Source organism: Schistocerca gregaria, chromosome X (genome assembly GCF_023897955.1).
Source record: "Schistocerca gregaria isolate iqSchGreg1 chromosome X, iqSchGreg1.2, whole genome shotgun sequence".
NCBI classification, from domain to species: Eukaryota; Metazoa; Arthropoda; class Insecta; order Orthoptera; family Acrididae; genus Schistocerca; species Schistocerca gregaria.
Genome location: NC_064931.1, coordinates 578,585,968 through 578,603,803, shown reverse-complemented (window position 1 = coordinate 578,603,803; position 17,836 = coordinate 578,585,968). Strand labels below are relative to the sequence as shown.

The 17,836-nt window shown below is 40.5% G+C and overlaps 1 protein-coding gene across 1 annotated transcript in view; it reads left to right on the top strand.

The window, feature by feature from the left end:
* LOC126298683 (F-box only protein 30-like) overlaps positions 1-10,187 on the top strand; it is a 75,322-nt gene extending 65,135 nt beyond the window's left edge. Inside the window, exon 8 of the mRNA XM_049990119.1 lies at positions 6,088-10,187. Coding sequence (XP_049846076.1) covers positions 6,088-6,202 — 115 coding nt within the window. The 3' untranslated portion in view covers positions 6,203-10,187. The remainder of the gene's footprint in view (positions 1-6,087) is intronic.
* The last annotated feature ends 7,649 nt before the right edge of the window (positions 10,188-17,836 follow it).

The window sequence follows — 17,836 nt, the reverse complement described above, 5'->3', positions numbered from 1 at the left end:
TTTGACCTCCATTTTTCAAAATTTTCCCGAAGAGCGAGCCAATTGGGAAAGGGCACCTTACATGGTGCGTGTCCATCATGCGCTGAGGCCTATCGCATCCTTCATCGACGTGGATCTGCACTTCTGCTCATTCTCTAAAAGTAGGGCAAGGTCACCCTCCTGGGTGTGTATTTTTCCATCAACTGCGCAGTATCGTTTTCTACGCTGATGATGATAGTGGACTTGTTTGCATGCTTGCACCTGATATCCAGCACAGTAGCCAGTCCATTGTGGTGGGACCGCCATGTACCCTGTTGGTTGTGTGGCGCTGTGGGGAGGGCCCCTAGTTGGAGTGGGTGGCATCAGGGTGGATGACATGCGATGAAGTGTAGTACATCATCTCTTGCTGGTGGTAAAACACCAGCAGTCTCTAAGTGTTCATGGGCTCAATTCAATGCACAGAAGTACGACCCCAAATTGTTCCCTTCCCTGGCCACACCATGGATGGCAGCAGCTCTTATTTGCCCCGGTACCTTGTATGTTTGAGAGCTGATGGGGAACCTTTCATGACGATGAAGCTTCAGTTTTTTGTTGAGCATTTAGAGGACAAGTTTGTGGAGGCGGAGGGCTTGCCCAAAATGAGATGTGGGTCAGTCTTGATCAAAACAGCATCCTGTGCCCAGTCATCGGTGTTACTTGCATGTGACAAGCTGGGGGATGTTTCTGTAACCATCACACGCCATAAGAGCTTAAATATGGTCCAAGGTATCATATTTTATAGGGACCTTCTTTTGCAGTCTGGCGATGAGCTGTGCACCAATTTAGAGCAATGGGGTGTACATTTGGTTTGGCGTGTCCACCGGGGTCTGAGTGATACATTACCCGAGAAGGTCAAGGTGATATTCTACCACTGTGATGTAAAGCCCTATATCCCTCCCCCAATGCAGTGCTTTAAATGCTGGAAGTATGGCCATATGTCTTCCTGCTGTACTTCTAGCGTCACATGTCGAGATTGTGGACGCCCATCACATCCCAATACTCCATGTGCCCTGCCTCCCATCTGTGTCAACTGTGGAGAACACGATTCGCCATGCTCACCTGACTGCAGGATGCTCCAGAAAGAAAGGAAAATCATGGAGTACAAGACCCGGGACCAACTGACCTACACTGAGGCTAAGAGGAAATTTGAACACCTACATCCTGTATGTATGACATAGTCTTAAACCACCACTACAACAGTTCTAACCCCATCATCTCCGCCAGCCCCAGTTACCTCTCAGAGCCGGAAGACTACACCTGCCCCCTTGATAATGGGGGCATTTCCTTCCCTGTTGCTCCTGCACCACCTACTTTGGGAACAATACCCCCCAACCATTGGGGATATGAGTTCCCTCTTCTGTACCAGAGAAGTATAAATCATCTTTGGCTCCTCTCACTAGGAAGGGGTCCCATGGGTCACTCCCATCCCAGTTTTCCGCTAGTGGGAAAGATGACACCTGCCAGTGGCTTAAGAGCCCCAAAGCAGCTGGTTGTAGGGCTTCATGCTCATCCTCAATCCCAGAGACTGAATCAGTGGAGTCCTCCCAGACAGGGAAACCCGAGGAGCAGTGAGAGAAACCCCGAAGAAGATCCCCAAGACCAAGGAAATTGCGGTGGCACCCACACCACCGCTAACTACAAGCTCTGCGTCTGCAGATGAGGTGGGGATTCTGGCATCCACTGAGGACATCGATCTCGCCATACCCTCAGACACAATGAATATAGACTGCTCAGGCAGTAAGTCAGTGGCAGCAGATGACCCTGAGGTGTAAATTCCCTCATTAAATGTTACATGCCTTCCCAGTCTCACGGTGACGTCATCCTCCAGTGGAATTGCAGAGTTTTTTCCACTGCTTGGCTGAGCTCTGGCAACTGTTAAGCTTTACACCTGATTTTTGCATTGGCCTCCAGGAAACCTGGTTCCCGGCAATGCGGTCCCCTGCCCTCCATGGCAATAAGGGATATTACAGGAACTGTAGTGACTATACTAGAGTGTCGGTTGGAGTTTGCGTTTATGTCCTAAATGCAATCTGCAGTGAAACTGTGCCCCTTCAAACTCCTCTTGAAGCTGTGGCTGTCAGAATAAGGATGACACAGGAAATAACTGTCTGCAATGTATATCTTCCTCCAGATGGTGCAGTACCCCTGAATGTATTAGCTGCACTGATTGATCAACTCCCTAAACCTTTCCTACTTTTGGCAGATTTTAATGCCCATAACCTCTTGTGGGGTGGCACTTTGCTTACTGGCCGAGGCAGAGATGCCGAAACTTTACTGTCTCAGTTCAACCTCTGCCTCTTAAATACTGGGGCCGCCACACATTTCAGTGTGGCTGATGGTAGTTAGTCGGCCATTGATTTATCAGTTTGCAGCCCAGGACTTCTACCATCTATCCACTGGAGAGCACATGCCAAACTGTGTGGTAGTGACCACTTCCCCATCTTTCTGTCACTGCCCCGGTGTCAGGCAAATGGATGCCTGCTTTCATGGGCTTTAAACAAGGCAGACTGGGAAACTTTCACCTCTGCTGTCACCACTGAATCTCCCAAACACGAAAACACCGATGTGATGGTTGTGCAGGTGACTACAACAATTGTTTCTGTGGCAGAAAACGTGATCCCTCATTCTTTATAGTGCCCCGGTGAAAGACAGTCCCTTAGTGGTCGCCTAAAGATGCAGAGGCAATTAAGGAGCATTGGCAAGCTCTACAGCGGCATAAATGGCACCCTTCCCTGGAGCACCTCATAGCCTTTAAATGGCTCTGTGCCCACATTCACCAACTTATCAAATGATGGAAGCAGGAGTGCTGGGAGAGATACGTCTCAATCATTGGGTGCCATACATCACCTTCCTTAAAGTCTGGGCAAGGATCAAATGTGTTTTCGGGTACCAGACCCCACCAGGTGTTCCAGGTGTTAACATAAATGTCGTGTTATCTACCGACACAATCGCGGTTGCCGAGCACTTTGCTGAGCACTACGCTCGAGTCTCTGCATCGGAGAATTACCCCTTAGCCTTTTGCACTCTCAAATGGTGGCTGGAAGGGACAGTCCTCTCATTCACTACGCGCCACAGTGCATCCTATAACGCCCCATTTCCAGAGTGGGAGCTCCTCAGTGCCCTTGCACACTGCCCCGACACTGCTCCTGTACCAGATCAGATCCACAGTCAAACGATTAAACATCTCTCATCTGACTACAAACAACATCTCCTCATCATCTTCAACCGAATGTGGTGCGATGGCATCTTTCCATCGCAATTGCAGGAGAGCACCATTGTTCTGGTGCTCAAACCCAGTAAAACCCCACTTTATGTGGGTAGCTACTGGCCCATCAGCCTCACCAACGTTCTTTGTAAGCTGCTGGAATGTGTGGTGTGTTAGTGGTTGGGTTGGGTCCTAGAGCCACATGTCCTACTGGCTCCTTGTCAGGGCGGCTTCCACCAGGGTCGCTCTACCACTGATAATTTTGTGTCCCTCAAGAATGCCATCTGAACAGCCTTTTCCAGACACCAACACCTGGTTGCCGTTTTTTTGATTTACGAAAAGCGTATGTCATGACCTGGCAACATCATATCCTAGTTCCTCCCCCATATCCAGGGGAATGGGGTCCCGCAGGTCTCTGTATTGAGTGTATCTCTATTTTTAGTGGCCATTAATGGTCTAGCAGCAGCTGTAGGGCCGTCCGTCTCATCTTCTCTGTATGCAGATGACTTCTGCATTTCATACTGCTCCTCCAGTAGTGGTGTTGCTGAGCGGTACCTGCAGGGAGTCATCCACAAAGCGCAATCATGGGCTCTAGCCCACAGTTTCCAGTTTTCGGCCGCAATGTCATGTGTTATGCACTTTTGTCAGTGTTGTACCACTCTCATCTGGAACCAGAACTTTAGCGTAATGACATTCCACTCACTGTAGTGGAGACATATCGATTCTTAGGATTGGTTTTCGACACCCAATTGGATTGGCTTCCTCACCTTCATCAGCTTAAGTGGACTGCGCATCCGAATTACCACCTCCTTTTTGCACCCATGGTGGTTCATCTCACGCATCGGCGGCACAGTTGAGGGCTTCCAATTGCAGTTCGTGTACGATCCCTTCTTTTCGAACTGGAGTCGTTGCCTTTACCACCTATACTTGTGGTCCATTTACGTATACCTTCATGGTGTACACCTAGTCTGCGGCTTTGCCTTGACCTTTCATATGGCCCTAAGGACTCAGTTAACCCCATGGCTCTCCACTGCCACTTCCTCTCAATTCTTGACATGTACCAAGGCCATGAAGTGGTTTACACCAATGGCTTGACGGCTGATGATCACATGGGCTTCACGTATGTCCATGGAGGACATATTGAACAGCATTCCTTGCCCGATGGCTCCAGTGTTTTCACTGCCGAGCTGATGGCTATTTCTTGTGCTCTTGAGCTCATCCGTTCATGCCCTGGGGAGTTGTTTCTTCTGTCTGCTGACTCCTTGAGCAGCCTACAAGCTATCGACCAGTGCTACTCTTGCCATCCTTTGGTAGCAACGATCCAAGAGTCCATCTATGCCCTGGAATGGTCCAGTCGTTCAGTGGTGTTTGTCTGGATCCGAGGTCACGTCAGAATCCCAGGCAATGAATTTGCCGACAGGTTGTCCAAAGAGGCTACACGGAAACTGCTTATGGAGATCAGCTTCTCTGCAGCTGACCTGTATTCAGTACTACACTGCAAGGTTTTGTGGCTTTGGGAGATGGAATATCATAAGCTCAGTACACACAACAAACTGTGTGCCATTAAAGAGACTATGAATGTGTTGAATACCTCCACGCTGGCCTCTCGCAGGGACTCTGTGGTTCTCTGTTGGCTCCACATTGGCCACACTTGGGTGACACATGGCTACCTTCTGTGCCATGATGACCCACCTCAGTGTTGGTGCAGTGCCCGGCTGACAGTGGCCCATTTCTTGGTGAGCTGTCCTTCTTTGGCTGCCCTGAGATGGACTCTTCAGTTACCAGACTCATTGCCATTAATTTTAGCTGACAACGCCTCGTTGGCTAATTTAGTTTTAAGTTTTATACATAACAGTGAGTTTTATCATTCAATATAAGTTTTCATGCGTGTCATTTGTCCCTTTGTATTCTCCAATCTAATGCTTTTAGGCTGGATGTTTCAATGTGTCACAGAATGGCTGGCTTTTCCTTTTTATTCTTGTGGTCGGCCAGCCATGGTCATTTGCTCTCTTGTTTTTTTTCCATTCTACCTGTTTTTGCTTCTCTCTGTGGTTTTCTTTTCCTGTTTTGTCCATAGTAGTGTTGATTGTCTTTCTGTCGTTCTTATTGTTATTCCATTCTCCTGTTATTGTGCTGTATGCACCTTTCTTTTTTTCTTTCCCTTGTGTAATTATTTTACCGGAAACAAGGGACCGATGACCTCGCAGTTTAGTCCTTCCCCCCTCCTTTAAACCAACCTGGCTGGTACCTACACTTCAGTTACATGATTCACAAACATTATGAAAATGTTCTCACTCTTTCACGTGAGATAACACTAGATGCAGATGGATGTCGTACATACAAATTCCATCCCTGAGGGGGAGGGGGGGGATGGCGACAGGAAGGGCATCTAGTGACCTCCTTCTACTAACATTGCCAACTATCCAGATTAACATTTCAACCTCATGAAGATGTAGGATAAGGGCATGATAAAGGTAAGTGGTATTTGGTGAACTAAATATTTACCAAAGGCTTCCTGTGAGTTAATTTATACAATCGAAAGATTACCATTGTAAATGCAAAACTGGCTATGATTATCATGTTGTGTGATTGTGTCTAAAATTAAAAAATCACACTTAAATTTTCCCTATCACTAGATTATTATTATTACCTCTTTTCAGACATCCAGTGTTTGCCCATGTCTGAAAGCATGCTAACTTTTGCTGCTTTGCCTTATAATTGAATTGTGCTGTGTATCATTGCAATTTCTATGAATGCTTTATTTTTAGGCATACAATAAAAAGTTAATTAGTGAAATCATTGTGTAATCTCTAATGCAAGGCTCCCTGAATATATACATAAACAATTTTATTCTTATTTTACAGACATTCGTATGATGAGCAGTATTATCGAGTAATACCACATGAGCTAACCCGCCGAATAGAACTAAAATGTTCCACCCAAAACGTAAAGTTAACACACATAGAGAACGTATGGTGATGCAGTAACTCAGTATATCTCGTATGAGAGTAATATGGATATCATCAAACCTCGCAAGTGTGACATCTCCATTTAGAACTTGGTTCAGAAGCCCGAAACTTCTTTTGTGGCTTCATTAAAGTTCTCCATATGCATCCCTGTCTTTAAGCATCTAATGACATGACAAGATCAAAAGGAAATAGTATGATGTATATTGATGGAGATGGAAATGTGAAGACTTTTTTTCAATACTAAGATAATTACTGCCTACAGTAAAAGTTTAATTAAAGCACTGCCCAGGTTTTACATTTAATATTGGATATTCCTTGTTATTTATTTCTTACTATGGCAACATAGAACTGAATTATAAAGTTCCTTGTACTACCCTTTTTTAACATTTTTAAAAAATATTTGTAATGTGCAATGTTGACATTTTTCTTTGTAATGAAGGAATTGTGATGTGCAACATATAGTGAAACTAACCTTCTCGGCATTGAATTATGTGCAACCATGTGAGTCAGATTTGGTTCATAGGTAAAGCACAGTCCTTTTTCTTTACTTTCTGTTGAGCAAGAGCACTGCCTAAATAGTACTTACTGTTGCTAAACAGGTTGTTGCTGCTGATGTATGAACATGTATTGCTCAGTATGTTGTTCTAATTTTTTATTTATAAAATATTTTAGTATCAATTTATTAAACTGAATTTATTCCTGTTACAGGCACATTTGAAAGTTTCCAGAACTGTCAATTTCAAGTCTGGTTCTGCACAGCCATCATATTTTGTTTTCAGATTCCTAACACCACCTCAATGTATTTAATAGGTGCAGGACTTTTTTTATGTTCCTTACTCAGTGATGCTTCCAGTTAATGTTTGTAGCTTTTGTCAGTTACTTCTCTGTCTCAGTATTTCAGTCAAGCTTTCTTTAAGATATAATTCATTTTATTCCAGTTTACAATTCCTAAAGCTTTCTTCAAATTTTTGTGTCATAAAAGTCTCTCCATTACAATTAACTGTAAGAGTGTGTTTGCTTCCTAAAAGTTTTTACTTTTTATATGGCCTAAGAAATTGTTCTCCAATATCAGTCACAATTTTCTGTGCATTAAACTGACAAAGAGGTGACAGCTCATTTCATAAATTTCACATGTAGGGAGTTCAAGTTCTTTTCTAAGCCTGGTGATCATTGAAAATTTGGTAGTACATTTCTTGTTTAATAGATTATTGACAGAGAAAGAATATTGCAAAATTTCTTAATATGTTCATAGTTCTACTAAAAGGTTTACACTTTCGTTTCTTTGCTCTTACTGTTCATTTAATTTTCAATGGTTTGAGCCATTGGTTTCTTTTGTATGGAGTTATTCTTAATTCAGGTAATAAAAGAAATTTTGATTTTGCAATTACAAATGGCATAATGATTGAAGTTTTAAAAGTTGTTTAAAATATCTGTCCCATAACAATCTATCTCAGTCTTTAAGGATTCTATCTGTCCCATAACAATCAATCTTGGTCTTTAAGGATTCTCTAAACAGCAATATTAGATCTAATCAAAGATAATGTAAAGTGTTTCTCTAATGGGCATGATTTTATGTATGCAGTCAGGCATGAATTTGCCCAAAAAGTGTGGACCCAAATCCCCCATCTCGCCATTGTGTTTGAAGTAATTACCGTTATGATTTCTATAATATTCATGGCCAGTTTTCTTCTTCTTCGCCCAACATAGCTTGAGCTAAAATTTAGTGTCCACAGAATATGCATTTAGATTGTCGAGCTTAACGTTAAAGGATAACTGATTCCTTCCTACTCTCTTGCTGAAGTGGTGGCGCTACCATTTTACAAGTGCTTTAATACAGCCATGGTTCCACAAGATGACACATGTTACTTGTTTCTGATGTGATAGTTATACACTGATTTTCATGATATGATCAATTAAAATGCAGCAAACATCAATAAATACAAAAAACAGCATGCTAGAACAACTTAATACCTCTGAGACTAATAAGTACAGAAAACTGACTTGATACTATTAGTACTGGGACAGTGAGTATTGCATTGAAGATAGGGAAAGTAGGGGTGATCAAGAGCTGAAAACTATTAGACTATTGCAAATTCTATTGGAAAGTGTATCACAGCTTATTCATTGCTTATTCTGTAAAACAGTGGGCAAAGCATATTAATAGAGCTGTCTTATGCTAAAGGAAATTAGAGAAGTGGTATACTGATTGTGTAATTTAAACAATAAAATTGTAGCTGATTATAAAATAGCATTGCCAGTAACAGAAAACATTTGCTAAAATATTAACTCATTGCTTAAAAGAAAAGAAAACAACACAGGTGCAGATATTTAAAAATAAAGAATAAATATTGAAAATTGATTGTATGGCATTGCTTGTAGTGCTCTGACAGACTCTACATAACGGCTTACATTATATTGTAATGTGACTCATTTGCAGTGTTTGTATCATTGTTGTTGGCATAATATCAAAAACAGCATTTGGGTTGGTCCATGTGTACACATTGAAGTCGCACATCTGTTATACCACACACTAGTTTTTCCATCTTCTTTTAAGATTCGGCAAGATCTTTTTCTCAGTAATTTAATTAAAAACATTATTTATTTATTGAAATTTCCAGTGATCACTCATTTCCAATTCTTTAAGGATGTCCAGTAGTAGCCTTTCACCAGCTCTATGCAAAATGTTGGAAGTTATGCTGTAGGTTTGCAGCAAAATGTTTCTATTTTTTCCCGTATAACTATCAACTGTTTTATACTGAAATAAGATCTGAGCACTTACACGACTCAAGAATGTATTGTTTCTCTAATTTGGGTTAGAATTGTTTTCATTGTTTGAGCCAAGAAAAATGTGTACTGTATGATATGTGCTCACATAGAATGTACTGTAATTTCATAGCTCTATGCCCCTGCTCCTTTTATTCTTCTCTACTCCTTCCCATTTTGATGGGATACTTACTGCCATTCAAGGACAGTAATGATTTCTGTTTGGTTTGCTGTAGTGATTTGCCTCAAATGTATTGAAATGCTGTTGTATAAGTTGATGTTTTGCACGTTTATGACAAATCACAATTTGACAATTGGTGTAATAGCGTCACATCAGAAGATGTCTATAACCAGCTGAAATTAATAATGTAGGCCTATGGGTTACTTTGAAAAACTGTGATTGAATAAAAGCTTTGTAAATTGTACTTAAGCGATTACTGCACTTCATTAGGGAATGCAAATGTTTATTATTGCTGTGCTAGTTTCTAGTGACCACACTATCAAAAAGAACAGAGTTGTTGGTGTATTACCATATGGTATTCAATCGCAAAACAAAGAAAAATAAATTTTTATGAGTTGTAGAAGTAACACGTATATGAGACACCATATTTTATGAAGAGTTTATATCAACTGTTAATCTATTTTCTGTAACTTTATGAAAGATAGTAAATTGAAAGTGATGGTTTCACTACAGTCTATAAGGTACAATTAATTGAGTGCCAAGTATTAATTAATTCTGCTGTTTTTTCCCTTAGCATTTCACAGTCAATTACTTTGCTGTGATAGTTGACTGCAGGATTGCAAATCTTCAAAAGTAACTATAAGTCTATCACATACTAGTGCAACAATATTGATTATAATTGTTTCTGAAGAGGATGAGTCATTTCATTTCCTTGCTATTGTGATCCATTCTTATGAGTCAGTGGCGTGGGAAACATAGTTTAAAATACCATTAAAACAGTCCACTAGAACCAATTGAAACTGTTCACGATATTGAATTCATTTCCTCAGAACATGTCTGCTACTCTTTGAACATCTTTTACTTTATATGGGTCAAGGCGGAGTTCCCTACAAACTACCTAGTGTACAGTTACAAAGGTGATATTTTTATGCCGTGCAAATATATGTAACTAGTTGTTAGATTTGAAAGCAAGTGGTATATCTTGTAGTTTTTCCTTAAATGTCAATGGTCTCAGGACTTACCTTTTTTACTGATCAGGTTGTTTTTTTTTCAATTGGCACTCTTATCCCGTGTGAACTGGGATTAGGTGTGCCTGGAAATACAATGTAGAAATGTTTTTAATCATCTGTGTGTACTCATTATATTCATAAGTGATGCACCAAATAAGAAATATTTGTTATAACATGAACATCATTCTGAGTACACACAAAATAATGTTCATTGTGTCTCACAACCAATCATTGAATGTGACCAACAAGAACACAAGTTCTTAGCCCAAGGTCACCATTTTTGACCAGATTGTGAAAACAAATTGTACCCAATGTTGGATTACTAACCCTTCCAAAAGATGGTATTTGAAGTTAATGAAATACAGTATCCAGTCACTCAATTCATTATCATTTTTATAGGCACGTAAACACTGTTTGATTGAGGATTCTTACAAAGCTGTTCATACCTGTGTTTTCAGAAGACACAATATGAGAAAGAGCAACTTTTATACGTATCCTCATTTATACAGTCCATTAAATAGATAAATCTTTCTTTTGTGTAATCCAGTACTGATTAAGGTGAGCCTACAGTTTTATAAATTATGACAGATCAGTAAAGTTAGTCAGGGAATCATCTTTCTCTAGTTCAAACATTCCATTCATCATAAACTGGTAATAAATCTGCTGATGATGAACTTAGTGGGAATTGTAGGAGCAATGGTCGTTTTCTCTACATTATCTGGCAGCTGCTAGAGGGTGGTGTGAATAACCTCACACTTCAGGCAGCAGGAATCATTGTTTCTCTCTCTCTCTCTCTCTCTCTCTCTCTCTCTCTCTCTCTCTCTCTCTCTCTCTCCCTCCCTCCCTCCCTCCCCCTCCCTCCCTCCCTCTCTCTCTCTACACAAGTGTAAAAACTGGGATATTTGCTTTGAAATGTGCCTCTAACAGAGTAAGTGCTTAAATTTGTGACAAAATTTAGTGTTTTCAATAAACAAAAATATATCAGATTGCTGAGGGTTGTGAATAAGGTGTGCATAATTATATTTTGACAGTGAAGTAATTTAAAATGTATATGCAATAAACTTGCATATTATATGCCCAAGTTGGTGCAATTCACAATGTTCATTTGCCATCTCTCTTATCCACAGTAAAACACATAATACTTTTGCTAGAATTAATGAATATTGCAGTTTAATAATTCAAATGGTGCATTTGTATGTAAATGAAGGAATGTGTGTTTCTTGCTGAAAAATGTGCCTTATGTTATTAATGTTGCCAGTTTGAGCTAATTGGAGGCATTCAGCTATAATGGTTTCTTTTAGAACCAAAGGATAGCTGTACTTTTGTATACTTGCAGCTCATTGCTGGTGTTGTTTATGAATGATTGGTTTAATGCTGCATTCCTTGTGCACTGCATTTTGCGTGACTGTTATTATATGTGATACAAAGACCTGAAAGTTACTAGTTATATTTATTAAATTCCAGTTGAAAGTTAAGACTACATTGCTATTTATTGGCAGGAAGTATACAGGCAGTGAAATAATTTTAGGCACTGTAAATTTTCATTGTATTTTATAAATTTTGCTGGTGTGGGAGATAAAACCTTTTGCATGTGTGAAGTTTTTCAAAGTTTTTGGTGGAACAAAAATTGATGTTCTGTGAAACAAAGATTTTTGTTAAAAAAAGGAAATAGTTTTTGTGAATGATTTACAAGTCCTGTGTAGTGGTCAATAACGTAATATGAATGTAGGAGTTGTAAAAGACTGACTACATTACAAAGTGAATGTAATTTTGCAAAAAGCATTATATGTTAAAGCAATCTGTCACTGTTACATGCAAAATAATTGTATATTTGAGGTAATGGTGGAGCAATTGATTACAAATTGAAAAGCTATTTTTGTGGAAAAAATATTGTGGGCTCTCAACAGTATTATGTACCCATGTATTTGTAAACAGTCTGTTTGTTTTTATTATATTGCTGATATGTACTTCAGTTTAAGCACCTTTCAAGAGTCATTAATACTTTCTGTTATTTTTATTCAAATAAAAACCACTAAATGGTACAACATTCTTTCCTTAATGTTTTCCCTATTAACTGTGTATTCCACTTACAATTCATCTGGATGATAAATGATAAGATAAAATTATCCCTCCTTTAAATACATCAAATTTTATGACACAGTTACATTAATATAAAAGAAAATTATAATGTGACATGTCGTTTTAGTCTCAGTTGAAAGTGTGCTTAAAGAGGTTAACTTAAGTGTGAATTGTTGATAGGGACACACAAAAGAAACAAAACTTACTACATTTTGGAGTTATCCTTTGACAACTTGAGTAAAAAAAAAAAACAATAGACACACACACCATGGTGTGAGCTAGGCTGAAAGTCCCAATGCTAGTTTGCAGCAGATTGAGTGGTTGCATTGGGGATAGTGTTGGGTGCGGTGGGTAGAGAAAGGGAGACTGACTGAGGGTGGGTGGCTAGCAGCTCGGAGGGAGTTAGCTGGTTTGCTGGCTAGGAGTTTGGGACGGTGGGGTGGCAGGCATAAGGGCTGACATGATAATAGTGGCCGGCAGAAAGTAGCACATGCTGAAACTGATGTGATTTGGGAAGGGGTGACAGAACAAAAGAAGGGGAAACTATTGAGTGGAGAATGTGGGGACAGTGGACTGTCAGGAACTGAGGACAGTACAGTTATGGGAGTGGAAAATGCATTATAAGGATAACTCCTATCTGCATACTTGAGAGAAGTTTGTTTCAAAGAGAAGAATCCAGATGGCTAGGGTTGTGAAGCAGCCATTGCAATTGAGTGTGTTGTACTGCTGTATTTTGTACCACCAGGTAACCATATCAAATTTTATATATGACATGGCTGCTTTCACATGTGGCCCAGCCTGTCATAGACTTATCTTGCCGCATCAGAGACCAGGCCATTCGTGAAAGCAGCCGTGCCTTGCACCAACTCTGCTGCAAATATTGTACAGCCTGATATGTTGGTATGAATGCAAACCAGCTGTTCAACAGGATGAATGGCCACACCAAACTGTTATCAAGAACAGAGTTGAACACCTTGTGGTACAACATGCAGTTAAGTACAACATGCTCAGTTTTGATGGATGCTTACAACCCAAGCCAGCTGAATCCTGTCCTCCATCACCAGCTTCTCTGAACTACACATCCTCCATTACTGTAAATGTCCTGGCCTCAATCTGAGGTAACCCACTGTCCACACCCTCCACCCAACATTTTTCCCTTCTTTTGTCCAGTCATTCCATCACAATTCACGTCACCAGTGTGTGCTGCTTCTCACCAGCTACTACAATAATACCAGGACATATACCTACCACTCTTCCCTCCCACATTCCTAGCTAGCAAACTGGCCACTTCCCTCCAAGCTGCTAGTCACCCACCCCAGTCTCTCTCCCTTCCTCCTGCCTCCCTCTCCCTTTCCCTCCACCCACTGTACCTGACACTACCCTCATGACTACCAGTCCACCTGCAGCAAAACAGTATTGGCACTCTTGTCTAGCTGGCACCATGTAAGGGCATAGGCGTGTGTGTGTGTTTGTTTTTCCCCTAGGTCGTCAAAGGAGAACTCCAAAATCTAGCAAGTTTTCTTTCTGTTATGTGTGCCTATCAACATATCAATGCTTCTGCTTTTTGATGAGTTGTCTCCTTCAATCCTGAAGTATTTACATTCTAAAAGAACTTTCCTTCGACATTTAACTTAAGAATGTGAACTGTCTGAAATTTACCCCAGTTGGAATATGAGTTTTTGTCCCTGTCTATTAGAAAAATAGGCATGATTAAAAAGTGGGTTGCAGTGACAGTAGCCAGCAGATGTGTATCAAATTGATTTTTTCTTCCCATATTTTAGACACTTATTGCTAATTCATGAAAACTTCAACACTAAGAAGGAATTTTGTAAAAGAATGGAATTTACATTACACATGGCATGTAGCTGTACAAAGAAATTATACAGTGAGCAAAGCACTGAAATTACACTACTTGCTCAAAACCAAGACTTTTGAGGATATGCCACTTGCTGCAATTGGAGACACAGCACACTGCTAAATAAAATAAAATATGAGGCCTGCTTAAAAAGCATCAGACGTATGGCCAGAAAAAATATTTTGAATACCGGATGGGGTTGGGACCATAATCCCCTTCAAAGTAGGCCCTTTGTGCTTCGACACATTTAGTCCACTGATCCTTCCACAGCTGGAAACACCTCTGGAGTCTTCTTTCGCAATGGTGTTCAGCTCCGTTGTCATGTTCCGCATTATCTCTTCTCTACTCTCAAAATGGGACGGGCGCTAAAGACTACACTGTTGAGCGCCCATAACACCATAACCACCACCACCATCAAAATGGGATCCTTTCAGGGGCGGCTTCAATTTTGGAAACAACCTGAAGTCGCAAGGAGCGATGTCTGGAGTGTAGGGAGGTTGGTGAACCCCCCATAGCCTGCAGTTTAGATAGTATGTGTGTAAATGTGACACTGGTAACAGTAGTCTTCATGAAATTTTGTGCTGTCTATGGATAATATTTACATGCTGCTGGGGAGAAGGATCATAAGCCAACTAAGCTTCTGCTGCAATACAAGCCACAACACCATCTGGATACCACTATCATCACTTATCAGCTGGTATGTTGGTACAGACTTAGAATTACATCATCGAACTTTAACCCATGCCTGGAACCAAAAGGTGTAACTTCCCATAATCATGCTCTATTTCAACCAAGGGAAAGGGCCATGAGACAGAGTTCTTGCCTGGACAGCTGAACTCAATGCAAATTTTGATTATACCAAATTGCTGCAAATATCTTATAATCACTTGGTCAAATACAGCTATGCCTATTAAATAATAATAATAAAAGTTAAGTTGTTGCATCTTTGCTTTCTAAATGCATGACTAAACATTATTGCTGCACAAAGTGTATGAATGTCTCCACTAATCAATTTTTACAGATAGCTGAAAGACAGGAATCTTCAAAAATGAGCAGTGGTGGGATCAAGAAGGTTAAATGGATTTACAGTCCATAGAACAATTAGGTTTTGTGTCGAACAGTGGAGGGAATAAGTTAAGAAAATACTGTGAGAAGAATGGATATGTTGTGAGGATATCACAATATACTAACATAACATGGAGTAGTTTGAAGGGTGGGGGGGACAGCAGAAAAATAATAAAGTTCTGGTGAGGAGGAAGCTGTCTGAACTCCTAGTGTAGCTACACTGTGTGAACGAAAGTATTAGGACACTCCTATGTAATGTGGAATTGACCAGCAGAAGTTGTGAGAGGCTGACCCACCAGTACAAAAGGAGTCAGGCACTGCTGTGTTGCCAGTAGAAAAGCAATAATAGCAGAATGCATTGGTCACGAGAGCTCGGTGACTTCAAACATTGACTACACATTGGGTGTCACCCATATGACAAATCCATCCCGTACATTTCAATTCTTGTACAACTGTCCAAGTTGAATGTTGTTGATGTGATTGTCAAGTGGAAAAGTGAAGAAACGACGACAGCTAAACTAAGACTAAGCAGCCGTCATGTACTGATCGATAGGGATAGTCAAGCATTGTGGAGGGTGGTTATAAAAACTGCATGAAATCAGCAGAAGGGAGCACTCATGAGTTCCAAGGTGCTACCAGCAGTTCAGCTAGCACAGTGAAATAAAAAAAGAATGGGGCACAGTGATTGAGAAGCCACACATTTCTGTAGTGAATGCTACACAACACTTGATGTGGTGTAAAGAAAAACACCACTGAACAGTAGGTGATTGGAAGTGAGTGATTAGGAGTGATGAATTATGTTATGCTCTGTTGTAATTTGGTGGCAGGGTTTAGGTTTGGTGAATGCATGGAGAATGTTATGTGCCATCATGTGTAGTGCCAACAGAGAAGTACAAAGATACTGATGTTATGACATAGGGGTGTTATTTGTGACTAATGTGTGGTCCATTAATGTGCTTAAGAGAATGCTAAGTGCTGAAGGATATGAACACATTTTACGGTATGTGTACTGCATCAGTTAGAGGAACACTATGGATGGTTGACTGAATTAGCATGACAACTCATCCTCTCATAAACCAGCATATGAGGCAATAGTTCGTGGATAACAACGTTCCTGAAATGGACTGGCCTGCCCAGTCTCAACCTGAATCCAATGGAACATCTCTGAAATGAGTTAGAATGTCACTCCAGACCCCAGCGTCCACCATCACTACATTCTTTGGTTTCATCTGTTTAGGAAGAATGGCTACCATTCCTCCACAGAGATTCAGACACCTCATTGTTATGAGATTTAAAAGTTTCCCAGCGTACATATTGTTCCACAAAATTTTGGGCGAACTGCCGGATGTTTGCAACTTCCTGCCACAATATTTTGGTGCAGTCTTCTGGCCATCTTCAGGTGATACTGGTGAAAACTCCCTAAACTCTGGTATTTAAGGCCTCTCCGGCACATGTGTGGTAGATTCACTTGGCGTTGCACGTGCACTACTTGAGCGAATTTGATTCTGCTGTGCTGCACACCCTCCGTGGTGAAAACTTGCTGCATCGATATCAATTCGATTCTCTTCCCACAGTTCCATCACAGAACTATGCCAGCTACGAGAGACACAAAGTTTTTCGACAACTGGATTCCATGCCGAATTCAATTGGTAACCGCCATCACGATTAATAAGAGACTCATTGCCACACAGCCATATTTCCATGGATTCATTAATAATAGCAGTTCAAAAGTTAAACGTATGGGCCACAATTTTTGTCTCATTGTAATCCATGGCATGACCAGTGGAAATACAGTGTTCGGCGATGCCAGACTTATAAGGCTGAAGAAGATGAGTGTGCTGCTGATGTTCTACAATGTGATCCTGCACAGTACACATCATTTGACCTATATAAGATTTGCACATTCACACGGAATCCTCTAAACACCTGCCCTGCGCAGCTGTAGGTCGTCTTTGACAGATCCTGACAGCGACAAAATTTTTGCAGGAGGGCAAAAATTGCTTTCATTTTATATTTCCTTAGTATTGTGACTATCTTTACCAGTATATGGTAAATAGGCAGTCGTTTTAAAGGCCTCTTCCTCCTCTTTGCTCTGTAAGGGACCAATCTCATAGACTGGTAACCATAATGTAGTTACCTGGATGGACAGTTCTATGTATTAGTTGTCATTTCATTTTCTTCTCTCCCTGATCGTCTGTATGGTCAGGAAGCTAGTGACAAGGTCACAGTTTTATTATTTTTATTATTATTAAAGGTCTTGACATCTGATAAGGAGGGTTGTAGTGGAGGTGGAGAACAAGCTGACTGCCATTGAGCATTGAAAGTTATTGGCCAAAGGCTTATTAAAGAAACTTTCTCTGAATTAATGAAAATCAGTAAAGTACAATATTTCATCAACAGTATCCATACACCTGCAGTCTCTGGCCAAATTATTAGATGCACTGCACATTTTTAATGTTATTTTTAATAATTACGCATTGAGTACTAACTATATTTACTGCAATTAATCAGAAAATTTATGACTGTTATTCGGGGCACTTATTAAATTGTTGAATTTTGTATCTGTTGTTGGTACGTGACACTAGATTGTTCACTTATTTTTGGTATCAATGTGCAGATTACAGCATACACAAAAGGACCAGTTCAGTGGTGTTCTCGTGTATAACTGGTGTAATACTTTGTTCACTTTGA